Source organism: Chenopodium album, chromosome 8 (assembly GCF_948465745.1).
Source record: "Chenopodium album chromosome 8, dcCheAlbu1.1, whole genome shotgun sequence".
In the NCBI taxonomy this organism is placed as follows: domain Eukaryota; kingdom Viridiplantae; phylum Streptophyta; class Magnoliopsida; order Caryophyllales; family Amaranthaceae; genus Chenopodium; species Chenopodium album.
This window is the reverse complement of record NC_137841.1, coordinates 22,687,439-22,706,638: the sequence shown is the minus strand read 5'-3', so window position 1 is coordinate 22,706,638 and position 19,200 is coordinate 22,687,439. Positions and strand designations below refer to the sequence as shown.

At 35.6% G+C, this 19,200-nt stretch overlaps 1 protein-coding gene across 1 annotated transcript in view; it reads right to left on the bottom strand.

The window, feature by feature from the left end:
* The window catches only part of LOC145642824 (uncharacterized), a 113,229-nt gene that overhangs the window by 2,427 nt on the left and 91,602 nt on the right, over positions 1-19,200 (bottom strand). The window contains exon 2 of the mRNA XM_081693989.1: positions 3,861-4,021. Within this exon, the coding sequence (XP_081550115.1) occupies positions 3,861-4,021 (161 nt within the window). The remainder of the gene's footprint in view (positions 1-3,860; positions 4,022-19,200) is intronic.

The window sequence follows — 19,200 nt, the reverse complement described above, 5'->3', positions numbered from 1 at the left end:
GTAATCTGAAATTTATGATAAATTAAATTTATTTATTATTTTGTATCGAATTTTTTTGTCACAACTCACAAATCATATAAATTCATAAACAAATAAATATGAATTTCAGTTTAATATTTCATTAAAAATACCCAAAACAACACTACATGTTTCATAATTCATAGTATAAAAAAATTCAAAATTTTAGAATTAGAAATTGCAAATATCAATATATTAAAAAAAAAGAAGAAGAAGAAGCAATACAATATAATTAAATCTCTTAAATTTTACCTATTGTGTCTTAATATAATTAGTGCCAAAGTAATACTGGGAGTCTCGCTAGTATACTAGTATACTAGTATTGCTCTTCTTCATACATCCCAATAGCAAAATTGATGAAGTATATTATAGTAATTTGCAAGTCTAATACGGAGTAGTAGCTAGTAGTCTAGTACCTAGGGTTTATTAAAAAAAAATAAGAAAATAGGTTACTAGCATTAGGAATCTAGGAGGTAGGTATGTCAGTAGGATTTATCAATTACACCAAATTACGGAAAGCAACAAATTTATAGCAAACTTGGCCCAACTTGCATTTCACCTAGTAGGCTATCTATATTTCTAATACTCAGCCCAATACTCACCCTATGAAACTAATTTTTTTTGGGACGGTACTAGGGCCAGGCCCATGATGGCCCCCATGAAGGTCCGCCACTATTACTAAAGCGAATTTCTCTAACTTTAATCTATCCCTTAAGGATAACTTATAATTTATATGGAGTTGATTGTATTTTAACTAGATTAACCCCATGCGATGCATGGTTTTAAAATAAAAATTGAATTATAGACTTTTAACATGTACTGAAGAAAATAATTTCCTAATTTTTCCTAATTAATTTCTAATTAAATATGAATATAGAATTCGCGAAAGTGCACAATTTCAATTAAATTATATTATTAACTATTGTTAACAACTTGTAAATAACTAAATAGCATAATATGTGTTATTAGAAAACCAAAAATTCAAAATTTAAAAATTCAAATGGTATATATTTACAAAGCTATGTTAAATATGGTTGCTTAAAAAGGAAAAAAATATGACTTCATTCTTGCATTTTGGAGGGAAAAATTAAATAAAAAAGTGACACGTAGGCAATGATGACATCAGTGGTTATTATTTTAGTATATATATAGATAGATGTGTAATTTCTAATAGGTAGGTATGAAGGTGTAGACACCTTATTGTGTCTCCCCAAAAACCAAACCCGGTGATGAGTACCTTTCACGCCATTGAATATCGAACGAGGTGAAATGTTGAAGAGTCTCGTGAATTCTTCCGTTTTCTAAAATGTTTTAATAAAAATAAGGAAAAATTCATTTTATAAATCCCAACTTTGGGCGGTTTACTTTAAAAAATCCAAACTATATATGCGTTATTCTAGAATAATCCCAACTTTCATACCCATTTTCTTTTAGAGGACCTAACAGGTCACCAAACCTACTACTCTAGGATTCTAGGCAACGTGTCACACTATATTGGTCCAAAAAAATCAGAATTTTTTTTTTTAAATTAGAAATTTGTTTATTTATTCATTGATGAGGTCTTTGCTTAGGGACAAGCAAAGGTTTGGCTTGGGGGAGTTTGATATGTCCATTTTATATAGTATTTTACCCCCGTCCCTTGGTCATAATTGGTAGTGTTTTTGGCTCTTTAGAGCCACTTTTATTACTAATTTGTGTTTTCTAGTGTATTCGTAGCTTTGGTTGAGTTTTGTAGGGAATTGCACTTTTGAAGCATTTTTCCAGGATTTTATGGAGTGACTACGAGCATGGGAGGAGCACGACCAATTTTCGTAGCCCAGGGCCGATTAGAGTCATCAAACCGGTGATTAAGGGCTCAACTTATGTGTTACCGAGGCATTTGGACCAAGTATTCAAGACCCAAAGAGGAAATCTGGATTGGGCCGAAGGATCGGAGCCCAATCAAGAGTCCAAGATAGCCCAAGAGCTTTGCCTGGCCAAATATGGCTCCGCCCGAAGGCGCGCTCGGCCGGGCGGGGCGAAAGAAGAATGAACCAGCTCTTCACCCGATCTCGCGCCCGGCCCAGATGCACCTGATGGAAAAAAGGCGGGCCCGATCAGGCTAGGCATCGCCCAATCGGGCGCGTGTTTTGGAGAGTTTGTTTCCAGCGATTTACTTAGTTTTAATTAGGATTATTTTAGGAGCTTAATATAAATACGTTTTAGAGTTATTAGTTTAGTACCTATTCTCTTAGACTTTCTCTCTCTACTTAGTAATATTTTCTCTCTCTACAACTCTATACTTTGCTCTTAATTCAACTCTTTATTTACGTTAATTTCGGTAACGATTTCTTCTCTATTAATTTCAGTAATTCTATTTCTTTTATTCATCATGTTTTATTTAATTTCTTTGATTAGTGTAGATTTAATTATGCGTGAGTAGTTTTCTTTCTAGGGTTTATGGGGATCCATAATAATATGAAGGGGTAATTTATTGTTGTTGATTATCAATGCTTGATTAATATCCTGTTGATTGATTTAATTCTATGCAACTAGATTTGCGCAGATCTTTTATGTATGAGTTTAGCAATATTAATTCGAGATTCGAGAGATGAGAATTGATATTTAGGCTCAGTTTCAATAGGCAGGTTAATTTATAAATGGTTAAGTCGAGACTCGAGAGATGAGATTTAATACCGGTAGATTAATTCTGTGATTGTAATACGTAGCGAAAGCCCTTTATGATCTGATTAATTGATGCATTGATGATTGATTATTATGTTTTACCATGGAATATTATTTATTGGTGAACCTATGCCCTAGGCTTTTATTCCTTGATTTTATCTTTACCCTTAATCTTAGTAGTTTATTTTCCCTTCCATATTATTAATTTGTTACTTAATAATTTAGATTGCTTTAATTAGTTAGGAATAGAAAGACCAGTTTCCATGTGGATTCGACCCTACTTCCCTATCTGCATTAGTTAGAGATTTAGGAATTACTTTTGATTGGGTGATACAACTTTAGCCTGCCAATCATCGTTGTTTTTTCACTTGCTCATTTGTAACATCGTACTATTTTCGTTGTTTATAATTTTTATTTCAAAATATAAGTGTATAAGTTGGTTACTTTGTATTTTTTGACCCTCGATTGAAGCTTAAAATGCATTTTTTGACCCAAACATTACATTTATTGTAAAAAATTAGGCAAAATATATTTGACCCATTTTGGACCTGGGTCTTGACCTGGATCCGTTGGACCCATCAGATTTGGATCCGGGACTCCATTTTCCAGATCCGACGGATCCGAGTTGGATCTGGATCTTAGATACAAAAACGGATCTGGATCGGTCCAGATCCGACCCGTTGTCATTCCTAAGCAAAAGCCCTTAATGATCTGATTAGTTGTTGCATTGATGATTGATTTTTTTTTTTTTTTTTTACCCTGGAATATTATTTACTGATGAACCTATGCCCTAGGCTTTTACTATTTGATTTCCCTCTACTTTAATCTCCTTAGTTTAATTCTTTTTACCGCAATAAATTGGTTACTTAATAATTTAGATTTTTTTTTTTTGAAAAGTGAAGCAAGATCTAACATTAACATAAATCAAGTTCGGCCGAAGTTAAAATACTTTGGGGGAACAAGTCCATACGCACACGCTCATCACTCGTGCCCGTGTCCCACCTAGCAGCAAAATGAGCTACGGTATTTCCCGCCCGTCTAACATGGCTACAATTGAAAGAAATAAAATCATTACTCATTCTAATTATGTCCTCATAAAACAGAAATATGGGAGCAGCCCCCTCTTGCTTTAGTCTGACTGATCAAACCACCTCCATCGCATCGCATTCAAGAATCACCTTACTAAAGCCCATCCTTCTTGCAATCTCCACCCCATACCTTTCTGCAGCAGCTTCAACAATTTTTGCACTCCAATTGCAGCGAGTTTTCTTCGCTGCCACTAGCAGAAGCTTCCCCTGATTGTCCCTGATTACAACACCTAAGCACGCCACTGCAGCCCCTGGCACATAGGCATCCTCATTTACTTTTACCCACACATGAGACGGTGCTTCCACCCAGCATTCGACGGCACAACGGACGCGTGAATGCACCCACTGACCTTTGCATTATATTTCTCATACTCCCTGCAAAAGTTAACAAAACCCACAGCCACACTCACACCATTAATCTGAGCACAACCATCAAAGATAAAAGAGTTTCTAGTATGCCACGCAGCCTAGGCAAGACTCGCAAATGTCAATGTTAATTAATTAGGAATAAATTGACTTGTTTCCCTGTGGTTCAACCCTACTTCCCTATCTGGTTTAGTTAGAGGACTTAGGTAATTTTCTTTTGATTAGGAGATACGACTTTATCCTGTCATGAACCATAACAAAATTACTTTTCAATATTCTAAACCAAATTAAACATTTAGTTTAATTAAACATGCTCACTATCATGCCAATCTACTACAAAAAGAGTGTTTTATCGACGCTTACCCCTCGACGCGTAAGGAGAGTCAGCATATAAATATACTATGCGCGTTTTGTCAACACTTTTTAAGGTCGAAATACGTTTTCACATTTTCGACAGAAAAAGCGTCGAGAATCTCTAGCATGTGCCCCACACGTGAATGAAAATCCACGATTGCAAAATTCTAGAAAATAAAAAACACAACTCCTTACTAAGTTATCAACCCTAACTTTTCTTTTCCCCTTCAATTCATTCGTTATTCTACAAAGAAGCTCACAGGACCATGGATTTTTGTAGGGAATATTTCAAGAATTACCCCTAGCTTGAACCCTACTGTGATCATACACTAAAGTACGGTGGCGTCCAAAGGGAAAAAAGATAGAGCAAAAGAGTCTCCAACAAGTTTTAGGAACTTGTAAACCGTTCACATGGTGAAGGTTACACCCCTTAATGATCCAAGAGATCGTCAACTCCAATAGGTCTGGAACCATGACTGGTAGTTCGGGGATGAAGGTACAAATCCAACCTAAAGAGATTTAACCTGCCCTAATAATAGGCCTCTACTTTATTCTGATCGATGTGCGCTTTCTAACTAACATGCAATCAATAGGTGTAGACACCCATTTGTGTCTTCCCAAAACCAAACCCAGTGATGAATACCTTTCACGTCATTTGATTATCGAACAAAGCGAAAGTGTGAAAAGTCTAGTGATGAGGATGTTTTTATTAATATATCTCTTCTTTCTGTTTTTGAAAATTTTTATTTTCTTACCTTATTTTTGAAAAACGAGAATTTCAGTTTCATTTGATCCATGATAAGGGTCCAATAATGGTGTAGTTGGATGGGGCTTGAAAATACTTTTCCAACGATATATTATAAGTCCAATTCTGATGAATAATGAGGAAGTTATTGCCCAAATACTAAACTGGGTTCGAACCGGATCTTACCTACGGCCTAATGATAATGTGGAGGGTCCAAAGGTTTAATCCTATTCCTAAAATAATTAGGATTAATTAGAAGCTTATATAAGTTTCTAAAAGATCTTAATTATCCTTTTTTGAAAAGATAAGATTAAAGAATTTGAGTTAAATAAAAACTTTCCTTTTTTAAAACTTTCTTTTTCTTTAATCCTAATTCTATTCGAATTTAAAGATATTCAAAGATAGTCAGATATTATTGTCGTGCCTCATAATCTTTATCCAAATTTTATATGGTTGGATAGATCTTTAAATGATCTTTCCAATGATATATTATAATATTAAATCTGAGCTATAACGAAAAAGATATGAATGAGATACAAAACTCTATCCAAAACTGACACCGTCCCACTATTTCAGCCATATCTTTTTATATACAAAATATTTTAATATGATTCTAATTGGGTTGGAAATTAGACTTCAAGAGCTTTCCAACGACATATTATAGTCCTTATTTTAACTTTTGGATCAAAAGATATGATAAAAACAAAATCCAAAAAAACTGCTGTCCATCGAGTTTTATTTCGATTCGAATTCGGATTCTTTTCTTATTCTTCGACCCCCTTTTTTTTTTCTATAAATAAAGGTCATATCTCCCCTTTTTCAATCACCAAATATCATCAAGAATTTCTTGATTCTCTCTATCTTTCTACCTAGCCTTTTACAAACACAATTCCTCATACATTAGCACGAGACACACCTAGCCAAGTTCGAAGTTGCCTTCGCCCTAGACGTGAAAGGTTTTAATTTCTGAGGGTTTGGTCCCAAATCTCTCTTTCAATAATTTAATTTAATTCTTTAATTTTATTATTTTCCTTGAAGTTACTAACGTGTGTATTTTGTTATTAGAAAGAGGTACGAGGCATCCAAGTAAGTGCTTTAATTGATTTATTGATTTTATGATATAGAAATCATGCATAGATTGTTATTTTGATTCCTAGTATCATGTTAGGATGTTTTTATTGATTTCTAGTATCATGTTTAGGATGTTCCTAGTATCATGTTAGGATGCTTTCTTTAGTATGATATTTAGGATGTTCCTAGTATCATGTTAGGATGCTTTCTTTAATATGATATTTAGGGTGATTTGCTTATATCAATCATGATTCCTGCAATGCCTTTTATTCTCTTCCTAATATTCATGTTAGTATCATGTTAGGGCTAAAGCTTTGATTTTTATTGTTTAGTGACATGGTAGGGTTTGTTTTTAATCTTGTTAGTATCATGCCTATGATCTTACTATTATTATGCTTTATTTTTAACATGAACATTATTATTATTATTATTATTATTATTATTATTATTATTATTATTATTATTATTATTATTATTATTATTATTATTATTATTATTATTATTATTATTATTATTATTATTATTATTATTATTATTATTATTATTATTATTATTATCTCAAAAACAAAAGTTATACAACCTACAATATTATTATTATTATTATTATTATTATTATTATTATTATTATTATTATTATTATTATTATTATTATTATTATTATTATTATTATTATTATTGTTATTATTATTATTATTATTATTATTATTATTATTATTATTATTATTATTATTTATTAATGATTATTATTAATATGATTATTATGTTGCTTGATGCTATTTTTATTGTTATTGCTTGATCACACCTTTTATGCATGTTTAAAGGGAATTTGTACTTGTAATCACGCTTAATAAGTTAATTAATAATCTTGTTTAGGGTTAATATGATTATAATTCAAGTGATCGCCAATAATAGTTTTATTTGTGCATTAATATTCAACCAACATAGATAAACAGGTTTAGGGTTAATCCTATTGATTGCATGTTAGTCTGAAAGCGCACATGAATATGATCAGAATAAAGTAGAGGCCTATTATTAGGGCAGGTTCAATCTCTTTTAGGTTGGATTTGTACCTTCATCCCCGAACTACCAGTCATGGTTCCAGACCTATTGGAGTTAACGATCTCTTGGATCCTTAAGGGGTGTAACCTTCACCTCGAGAACGGTTTACAAGTTCCTAAAACTTGTTGGCGACTCTTTTGCTTTATCTTCTTTCCCTTTGGACGCCACCGTACTTAAGTGTATGATCACAGTGGGGTTCAAGCTAGGGATAATGCTTGAAATATTCCCTATAGTTTTTGGCAACTCCACTGGGGAGGATTTCTATTTTAATTCCTGAAATTTATTTCGGCAATGATTTAGAATGAGTGGATGAGACTCGAAAAGTTCTAAGCATTTCATGTGCGTAATTTTGATTAAAATTATTGTCATATGCATAAAAAAGATCTCATTGGAAAGACCATCCGTAATGAGTTAAAACATAGGATTTTTACACGTAGGAAATTTGAGAATATCTTTCACAACTAGAATCGAAATAACACTGCGCGAAACTGGAAAATTTTATTGAGCACAGAATGTTGCTGAGGCATGTAGGAACTACCGTCAGCGAACAAAGATTAGCGCCAGTATTTTGACTTTAGTGCCAGACAACAGCCTCTGTTGCCAAGCGCTAAAGCCAAAAGCTGGCGCCAGCCTCTGTTTGCTGGCGCCAAGTTCTTCCAATACCGAGCCAAAAATATGCGTTCTAATTTCGACCAGTTTTTAGCATTGTTTGCTCGATCCTACTTCCTGATTGAGTTTTTCTCACTTTTCTGAAACCCATATGTGTTATACATATGGACATAACCCTCTGGGAATTCATGCTCCATCTACCTGATTGAACGCTCTGAGCAACAAAGGGTACATCCGAGAATGTTGAATTCACCAAACCATGGAAGCGAGTTTTTCTAAACTCGCGGTGTCCCATCCATTCGCGCCAACCCTTCACGGTTAGGCTTCCGCGCGGTGCATCCGGACAATTAACCATGGACCCTCTATTGAGTAACCCATATCCCGAACTTTAGAGAACTAGAGCCATGATTAGGTTGCAAACTCATTGCATCATATTGTGCCTACTTGACTAATTGTGCATTATTTGTTGTGCATACTCTATGTGATTTTTCCTAACCGTTTGTTTGACTTGTGTTAAGACCAAATAAACTGATTAATGACTAAAGGACTTTGTTTAATTAATAAATTAGTTTGAGCTAATAAATAAACATAAAATCGAGTCATAGTTCCTTTAAGTCAACCCGGATTTTTATTCCCGTATACTGCACAAGCGTCAACTTGTTTTGATCATAACCGGAGTTCTACGAAGAACTACGAGTTGTAAAACTTGTGGATCTGTAGCCCCAAGTTTTATCTTTAATTTGGAGTTGGTTTCATCCCAATCAAAGTCACAGATCAAAAGTTATGACTAAAATACCACAGCCTGTCCAGTTTAATGCATATACATGAAGTCTTAACTTAGTCTTTGCTTGAGTCTAGCCACATAGTCTAGCCACATGGTCATGACACGAGTCTTAACATGTCACTATACTCACTAGTCTTAGTACACACTTTGTATATGTCACCATGACCATGTATTAGGTTCATGCATGAGTCGTTTTCCGTCATTTGAGTTGGGGGTACATTCTATTCCTAATTTTTTCATATCGATCTCTCCATCTACATCATCTATCTATTCTCTACATGCTTTCTCCATATCACATCCTTCATTCTTCCTACCTTATTCCATCCATGCATGTTGAATCGAGTTTGAGTCATGTGATTGACAAAAAAAAAAAAAAAAAAAAAAGAGGGTAATGATGAAACAAATGCACAAGGAAAGCTTCTCACCAAGATTTCATGCTTTCTTCTTTTTTTTTTCAAACCCTTTCCCCAATAAGTCTAGCATAGGCACCCTTCATCCTCCTTGAATTTATTTCTTAGACTTCGTTTTTACCCTTCACTTTTTGAATAAAATGAGCATTTATTTCCTTGCATATGATCATTGCATTGCATTATATTAAAAAAAAATTAAAAAAAAAATCCATGTCGAATTAAGCACAAGGTATACCAATGATTTGAGGCATCCCTTGTAGCCACATCATATCACCTTTCACCCTTCAAATATGCAATCCTTTCTTGATACACAACTTTGAGCCTCGTCTAACGATAGTCCTTTCTTTTTTCAACGCATATCTACCTAACCTTGGGATGGGATGGTGTGTAACTTATGCAGTTTTTTTTTTAAAAAAAAAAAAACTTGAGTGAATTTAAAAGATAAAATAGCAAAAAATAAGCAAAAAAAAAAAAAAAAGTGTACAAAAGGGCAAGTGTTCCAATGTCTTTGACATGAACATGTGTTTGATATGAACACGTCTCAGATTGCGTCTCTTATCGAGTGCTCAGTATCGTGCCTGAGAAACATGAATTCCAAGTGAGTGATAGACCGCATGATCGGGATTGTCCACACTTATAAAAATAAAATAAATGCTAAAGCAAAAAAGAGCTAAAAAAGAGTAGGAACTCAAGCATAAAAATGTAAAGATTCAAAAGCAAGGTTGCACACCTTGGGGGCTTATCTAGGGTCTTGAGCCTTTATCCCCTTCTTTTATAACCTTTAGCCTAACCACGTTACAACCCTTAAAAAGACCTTTTTGAGGTATACACACTTGTGTGAGGTTCGGCTAGAGCTACGTTCGGCCTGATTCCTAACATATACGTAGGCAACCTCACATCGAGGTGCGGCCGTAATAAAATTGCATTCATATTCACATTCACACACTCACACCATGATCATATCAAGGGATCCCCTGTGCTCATCCCTATTCATTTAGAGCTAGACTTGGGGGCTTGATCCCTACATCATTAGCCTACCTAGCCTAAGAGTCACCATTATTTGACTCTTCTAAAAATAATATCTTTCCACACACTTAGCCCTTGTGGCCTAAAATTAGTGTCACTATCACACACATCACAGATACATGACCAAATTTACTTCCCTTAGGAACCCTTTGTCATGAAATCTTAACACAACGTTGAAGCATGCCTTGTCATATCAACATCACTCATCAATCATAATCATCATTGCATCGAAGTATGAAGTGCTTAGCCTCCGTGCCTAAGTTACCCAAATACTTTCATCTTTGAGTCAACTAGGATAGCCTAGATGAATTAACCTTTGCACCTTGAGAGATAGTATCAAATGACATTTGACTAAGCTCATTCAACATGCATCTTCAAAAAAAAAAAAAAAAAAACTTCACTCCGATTCTTTTTTCGCGTCTTTCTTTTTCAGGAGAAAGTCGGCACCCTCCACAAAAATGACGGAAAATTTTTGCTTTTTGCATTTTCGAGTCGCACGATCACAATACAATGCACACACGAGTCATCAGTCACATGTGTCAAGCACTTTGAGTCGAGTCAACCTCGAGTCAGTCAATCATAGTGAGTCAAGTTTATACCTTGAGTCATGTCAAGTCAATGAGTTGAGTCAACACTAAGTCTTTGGTCAACCCTAAATAAATATAAGCAAAGTCCTATGGTCAAAGATATAAATGTAGGTGCATCCCAGCAAGCGAGGACATTCCCGGATTTTTTTCGAAAAAACCGCGAATATGACCACAGGAGATTCTTCCAAGATAAGAGGAGTTACATTGATAAGTAAATCAAAGATGAAGAGCTTTAATTTACAAAAGATTTGAGCGGATTTGGTTGAAAGGAAACGACCAAGCTCAAAGTTTGGAGCAAAACCAAGCAACAGCGACAGCAAGAGCACAATAGGGAAGACCCGACTCCAGCGCCAGACGACAAGGCTGTCGCCTGGCAACAACATTTGTCGTCTGGCGACAAAGTTCAGCTCCAGGCGCTAGATCCCAGCGTCTGGCGATAGAGCCAATTATTGACGCTAGAGAGCAGCGACAGAGCTCGAAGCCTCTCAGAATGGTTATTTCGACCTCATAAAGCAATTTCGGGATCCTTGGTACGCCACTTAGCCCCTATAAGCAAATTGACATGATTAGTAGTCGGTTCGATTACAATCATAGTAAGTGATTGACCTTACAAAAAATCGTCTCACTTTCCCTAAATCGGATTGTCATACATCATACAAGAGTTGTGTTGGCAACTATTCCCAAAGAAAAGAGGATTGTCATCACAGTAAAAGCACCGACATACTGGTTCACAAGCAGCAAAGCACCGACGTACTGGCATAGCAGCATTTAGGATCAACAAGCAGTGGTCTTTTTGAAGACTTTCACGGCGGAATTGGCGGCAGTTACATGCGTAGCAGTCTTCAGACGGTATTCTCTAGCTTGCAGAAGATCGTCAAAACAAACAGCAGGATGGTATTCTCTAGCTTGCGGAAGATCGTCACATCAAATCGGTTACTCTTTCAGAGACGTGTGCTCGACGGTGTAAGATACGCGTTTCTTAACTCTCTTATCTGTTTGACTAACGCTAGTTTGCAGGTATTGGCGTTACAAGAGTGATTTAGGATCGCAGAATGTTCAGAACCATTCTCCGTCCCTAACGATACTTTGACTTTTGTTTTCGATAATTTCGTTTCTCCAAACTCAATCAAAGTGGGGGCTTCTGTAGACACCCATTTGTGTCTCCCCAAAACCAAACCTAGTGATGAATACCTTTCACGTCATTTGATTATCAAACAAAGCGAAAGTGTGAAAAGTCTAGTGATGAGGATGTTTTTATTAAAATATCTCTTTTTTCTGTTTTTGAAAATTTTTCTTTTCTAACCTTATTTTTGAAAAACGAGCATTCCAGTTTATTTTGGTCCATGACAAGGATCCAATAATGGTGTAGTTGGATGGGGTTTGAAAATACCTTTCCAACTATATATTATAAGCCCAATTCCGATGAATAATGAGGAAGTTATTGCCCAAATACTAAACTGGGTTCGAACCGGATCTTACCTACGGCCCAATGATAATGTGGAGGGTCCAAAGGTTTAATCCTATTCCTAAAAAAATTAGGATTAATTAGAAGCTTATATAAGTTTCTAAAGATCTTAATTATCCTTTTTGAAAAGATAAGATTAAAGAATTTGTGTTAAAAAAAACTTTCCTTTTTTAAAACTTTCTTTTTCTTTAATCCTAATTCTATTCGAATTTAAAGATATTCAAAGACAGTCAAATATTATTTTCGTGCCTCATAATATTTATCCAAATTTTATATGGTTGGATAGATCTTTAAATGATCTTTCCAATGATATATTATAATATTAAATCAGAGCTATAAAGAAAAAGATATGAATGAGATACAAAACTCTATCCAAAACTGACACCGTCCCACTATTTAGGCCATATCTTTTTATATACAAAATATTTTAATCTGATTCTAATTGGGTTGGAAATTAGACTTTAAGAGCTTTCCAACGACATATTATATTCCTTACTTGGACTTCTGGATCAAAAGATATGATAAAAACAAAATCCAAAAAAACTGTTGTCCATCGAGTTTTATTTCGATTCGAATTCGGATTCTTTTCTTATTCTTTGACCCTTTTTTTTCTATAAATAGAGGTCATATCTCCCCTTTTTCAATCACCAACTCTCATCAAGAATTTCTTGATTCTCTCTCTCTTTCTAGCCTAGCCTTTTACAAACACAATTCCTCATACATTAGCACGAGACACACCTAGCCAAGTTCGAAGTAGCCTTCGCCCTAAACGTGAAAGGTTTTAATTTCTGAGGGTTTGGTCCCAAATCTCTCTTTAAATAATTTAATTTAATTATTTAATTTAATTATTTTCCTTGAAGTTACTAACGTGTGTATTTTGTTATTAGAAAGAGGTACGAGGCATCCAAGTAAGTGCTTTAATTGATTTATTGGTTTTATGATATAGAAATCATGCATAGGTTGTTATTTTGATTCCTAGTATCATGTTAGGATGTTTTATTGATTTTTAGTATCATGTTTAGGATGTTACTAGTATCATGTTAGGATGCTTTCTTTAGTATGATATTTAGGGTGATTTGCTTATATCAATCATGATTCCTGCGATGCCTTTTATTCTTTTCCTAATATTCATGTAAGTATCATGTTAGGGCTAAAGCTTTGATTTTTATTGTTTAGTGACATGGTAGGGTTTGTTTTTAATCTTGTTAGTATCATGCCTAGGATCTTGCTATTATTATGCTTTATTTTTAACATGAACATTATTATTATTATTATTATTATTATTATTATTATTATTATTATTATTATTATTATTATTATTAATATTATTATTATTATTATTATTATTATTATTATTATTATTATTATTATTATTTACATCATCATTATTATTATTATTATTATTATTATTATTATTATTATTATTATTATTATTATTATAATTATTATTATTATTATTATTATTATTATTATTATTATTATTATTATTATTATTATTATTATTATTATTATTATTATTATTATTATTATTATTATTATTATGTTTTATGAATGATTATTATTATTATGATTATTATGTTGCTTGATGCTATTTTTATTGTTATTGCTTGATCACACCTTTTATGCATGTTTGAAGGGAATTTTTACTTGTAATCACGCTTAATAAGTTAATTTATAATCTTGTTTAGGGTTAATATGATTATAATTCAAGTGATCGCCAATAATAGTTTTATTTGTACATTAATATTCAACCAACATAGATAAACAGGTTTAGGGTTAATCCTATTAATTGCATGTTAGTCCGAAAGCACACATGAATACGATCAGAATAAAGTAGAGGCCTATTATTAGGGCAGGTTCAATCTCTTTTAGGTTGGATTTGTACCTTCATCCCCGAACTACCAGTCATGCAATGGTTCCTGACATATTGGAGTTAACGATCTCTTGGATCGTTAAGGGGTGTAACCTTCACCTCGTGAACGGTTTACAAGTTCCTAAAACTTGTTGGCGACTCTTTTGCGCTATCTTCTTTCTCTTTGGACGCCACCGTACTTAAGTGTATGATCACAGTGGGGTTCAAGCTAGGAATAATGCTTGAAATATTCCCTACAATAGGATTAATCTAAACCTGTTTATCTATGTTGGTTGAATGTTAATGCACAAATAAATCTATTATTGGCGATCACTTGAACTATAATCATATTAACCCTAAACAAGATTATTAATTATTTTATTAAGCATGATTACAAGTACAAATTCCCTTTAAACATGCATAAAAGGCGTGATCAAACAATAATAATAAATATCAAGCAACATAATAATCATAATAAATAATAATTATAAAAATCATGACAATTATAATCATCAAAATAGTAGTCACGTTAAAGCATAATTTTAATAGCAAGATCCTAGGCATGATACTAACAAGATTAATAACAAGCCCTAGCATGTCACTAAACAATAAAAATCAAAGCTTTAACTCTAACATGATACTAACATGAATATTAGGAAGAGAAATAGGAAGCATCACAACAATCATACTTGATTTAAGGAAATTATTCTTTATCCTAAACATGATACTAGGAAGATCAAAACTCCCTAACATGACACTAGGAATCATAATAACCTAGACATGATTTCTATATCATAATATCAATAAATCAATTAAAGTACTTACTTGGATGTCTCGCACCTCTTTCTAATAACAAAATACACGCGTTAGTAACTTCAAGGAAAATAATAAAATCAAACAATTAAATTAAATAATTGAAAGAGAGATTTGGGACTAACCCTCAGAAATATTAAAACCTTTCACGTCTAGGGCGAAGGCAACTTCGAACTTGGCTAGGTGTTTCTAGATCTAGTGAATGCGGAATTTTGTAGAGAAATCTAGAGAGAGAGAAGAGAAATCTTGAAAGCTAGAGAGAATAAGAAAAATAATTGTTGTTGATGATCTAAAACGGAGGTTTTAGGAGGCTATTTATAGAGAAAATCAGCCAGACGGATAGAAAAACAAATCAGAGTTTCGACGAGAAAAAAACTCGATTAGTGCCAGACGTTGGTCCAGGCGCCAAGCATTAGCGCCAGGCGCTGAAGGTTAGCGCCAAGCGCCAAGCCTTAGCGCCAGACGCTAATGCTTGTCGTCAGGCGCTAATATTCAGTTTAACGCGTTTTCTTAATTTTGATAAAATTTAGCCGTACAGAAGGGCGAAATCGTATTTTCCTTAAAAACACCTCTTTTATTCTGATTAAAACTCTAAAAAGTCAACCAAAGTCAATTTATCAATGTCTAGAAGAATCTAGAAGACTAAAATCAATTCTAATTGCATTTGGAATGATAAATCAATATTAGGCCCTCCTCTAGATCATTGGGCCGCATATAAAAATCAAACCGAGCCCAATTTAGTAATTTGGTCATAACTTCCTCATTATTCATCGGAATTGGGCTTATAATATATCGTTAGAAAGCTCTTTTCAAGCCCCATCCAACTACACCATTATTGGACCCTTTCTATGGACCAAACCAAACTGGATCTATCCGCAACACTAGACTTTCCACACTTTCACTTCATTCGATTATGATTCGACGCGAAAGGTGCTCATCACTGGGTTTGGTTTTGGGGAGACACAAATGGGTGTCTACAGAAGCCCCCACTTTGACTGAGTTTGGAGAAACGCCTGTTTCAAAAACGATTGTCAAAGTATCGATAGGGACGGAGAATGATTTAGAACGTTCTGCGATCCTAAATCACTCTTGTAACGCCGATACCTGCAAACTAGCGTTAGTTAAACAAATAAAAGAGTAAAGAAACGCGTATCTTGCACCGTCGAGCACACGTCTCTGAAAGAGTAACCGATTATTTGTGAAGATCTTCCGCAAGCTAGAGAATACCGCCTGAAGACTGCTACGCATGTAACTGCCTCCAATTTCCGCTGTGATAGTCTTCGAAAAGATCACTGCTTGTTAATCCTTAATGCTTCTATGCCAGTACGTCGGCGCTTTGCTGCTGTGATGACAATCCTCTTTTTTTTGGGAATAGTTGCCAACACAACTCTTGTATGATGTATGACAATCCGATTTAGGGAAAGTTGTCAATGCTTTGTAACAATCCATCCTTAGACATGTTTCCACGATGAAGCGACAATCCGTATCTCAAATAAATCCGCGTCGTGGCCTAAACACCGCTCGACCGGGTGAGAAACCACCCAACCAAGCGTTAGGCCAAGGGTCCTAGATCTTGTACATGGTAAGAAGGTCGTGCGGGACATAGATAAACCAGCGCTTTGCGGGAGGCAACCCGTATTTTAATGCTTGTTAGACTAGTTTTTCATTCTTTTTCTTATGAGAGGAGAGAGGAGTGAGTTTGATGAGTTTTATGAGTTTTTGTACAGGTTTGAAGGAAAAGAGTTAGCCAAAGATTGTAGTAAAGAAGAAAATAAAAAAAAAATCGATGTATGGCCTCGGACCCGACCGGGCGAAGCGCGCCCGATCGGGCGCGAGAGTGAGTTTAGAAAAAGCTTAAATTTTGCCCGACCGGGCGAAGGGCGCCCAACCGGGCGCGAAATTTGACGTATACGAACATCTTCGATTGCCCGATCGGGCGAAGCTCGCCCGACCGGGCGCGAGAGGAGAGCAAAATTTAAGCACCAGATCACCCGACCGGGCGAAGGGCGCCCGACCGGGCGCGAGAGCAGCCCACAAAATATACCCAGGCCGCTCGACCAGGCGCGAGCCACCCATCCCCCTTTTTCTTCTTCTTCCTTCTTCTTTCTTCCATCATTTCTCTTTTCCTCCATAACTTTCTCTCTCTAAAACTCTACTTTTCTCTACCTTCTCTCTAAGTTTTCATCTCCATTTCTTACCCTAATCCAAATATTTTTACATATTCTTAATCCTCTCTTCATCCTCTACAATCCTATATAAAATTTTTTAAATTTCATTCAAATTATTTTTCATACCCATTTTGTACTATGGCTTCAAAGAGGGCTCGATCAATTTTCGGTAGGAGTTCTAGCTCGAGGGAGGAGTACGACCCAGATTTACAATTCTCCTACTTGCCAACGATCCGTATTGCTAGCCAGGAGCAAAAGGAACGGCTATTCGGGCGCGAGGTAATTCCTTCACGGTGGTTACACCGCCCTACTCTTGAATCGTATGGTTTGTATGATTTTGTTAAACGATTTTTAAATGATATAGGAATGAGAAAATTCGTTGACATGCACTATCCTACATATCGTGAATTAACATGTGAATTCTTGTCTTCTTTGAAAGTTGTTAATAGTAGAAACGGACCGAATTTATTTTTTAGGTTGAACAATAGGAATATTAGTTTAACATATGTTGAATTTTGTAAATTATTTGAATTGAATTCTGAATTACCATTCCAATGGCATGCTGGTTACAAAATGGGTGATATTTATCATGCTCTGACTGGTTTACCCACCCCCGACCCCCAACATGCTAGCACAAAACCTATCCATCACCCTATCCGATCCCAAAAATCTGGCAGAGATTTGCGAGTTTGTGTTTTCTTGGTAGGAACGAGCCTCATAACGCCCAAACCAACGAACTAGCTGTTATAGGACACTATGTGTATGGGTTTGGGAAACTGAACATGGGTAGATACATCATCCACCACCTGAGTAGACATGCCACAGCCAATACCCAGTCTCGCACCCCTATTAGTATAGGAGGCCTTATCACAAGGACAACAGTTAAAAAGGCCGATTTTGTTGAGAGTGGACCCCACCATATGACCAATTGTGGACTGGATACCTATATGACTGCTAGGTATTATGAGGAGTTGGGTTGGGTACGATCGGATGGTGAGCAGACCACCGACTGGTGTATTAAGACTGGGACCGAGCAGCCATTGTCCATCTTTTCCCTACCTAGTCCTTATTTGACCGCCTTTCCCCCCGGGCAAGCGTCCTACACGTACGACCTTTTAGTTGCCAACGCTAGGGGTCAAGCACCAACAGTACCACCACCAGTTCCACCACCCCAGCCTGAGCCCGAGGTAGCGTTTTCTCCACCTCGCATGTCTCATTCTGTCCCTCATGTTGACTCTGACCCAGTTTGGGACCTTCAGAGTATAGGTTAGGCTTTAGGTCGTATCGAGCATTCTCACACTGACCTTAGGAAGATGGTAGGCTCCATTGACCATAGGTTAGGGTACCTTGAGAGGAACCAGGGTAGAGCTCTCTACCCTATGTATGATGATTATGCTCGTCGGGGCAACATTCCCGACGATGCTATTTACCCTGACTGGTTTAAGCCTCCACCCAAGGGATATGATAGGGATCCCACTGCCCATGGCATTTATACTGACTATTCTACCTTCCCTGGGTACGGCCAGGTCATTCCTTTCGGGGGACCGGCGGGGGGGAGTTTTCATGCTGATTATTTTGGTGGTAGCTCTTCTGGTGCAGGTGGTGCAGGTGGCAGTGGAGGTGGAGGTTTCGGCTCCATGGATGAGGATGATGAGGACTAGCTATGCTAGGCTAGTTCCCGAGCCAATGAGGACAATGTCTGATTCTAGCTTGGGGGAGATTTTGGATTTGGTATATTTCTTTTTCTCTTTTCTTTTGTTTTTGGTGTGTTTTCTTAGTTTTGATTTATTGCTTTCTACGTTAGTTTTATTGCTTTCATATATATGAAAAAATACAAAAATAAATTACAAAAATAAAAAATTATAAAAATACGTTCCAATGAATTGTAGATCATGCTTCCCTGTGCCCCATACTTGGAAATTCGCTTTGATTCTTGGTATATGATAATGAGCATGCATTGTGGATTAGTTGATCATGATTTGATGTTTGATTGCCTTGAAACCTTAACATGCGTCAATTTTGTCCAACTACTTGTGAATATAGTGCTTGATTAGTTGATTTGGTTATGAATGTGTGATAGTTCCTGGTATGTCAATGAATTTGAGTATTGGTTTGCAACTA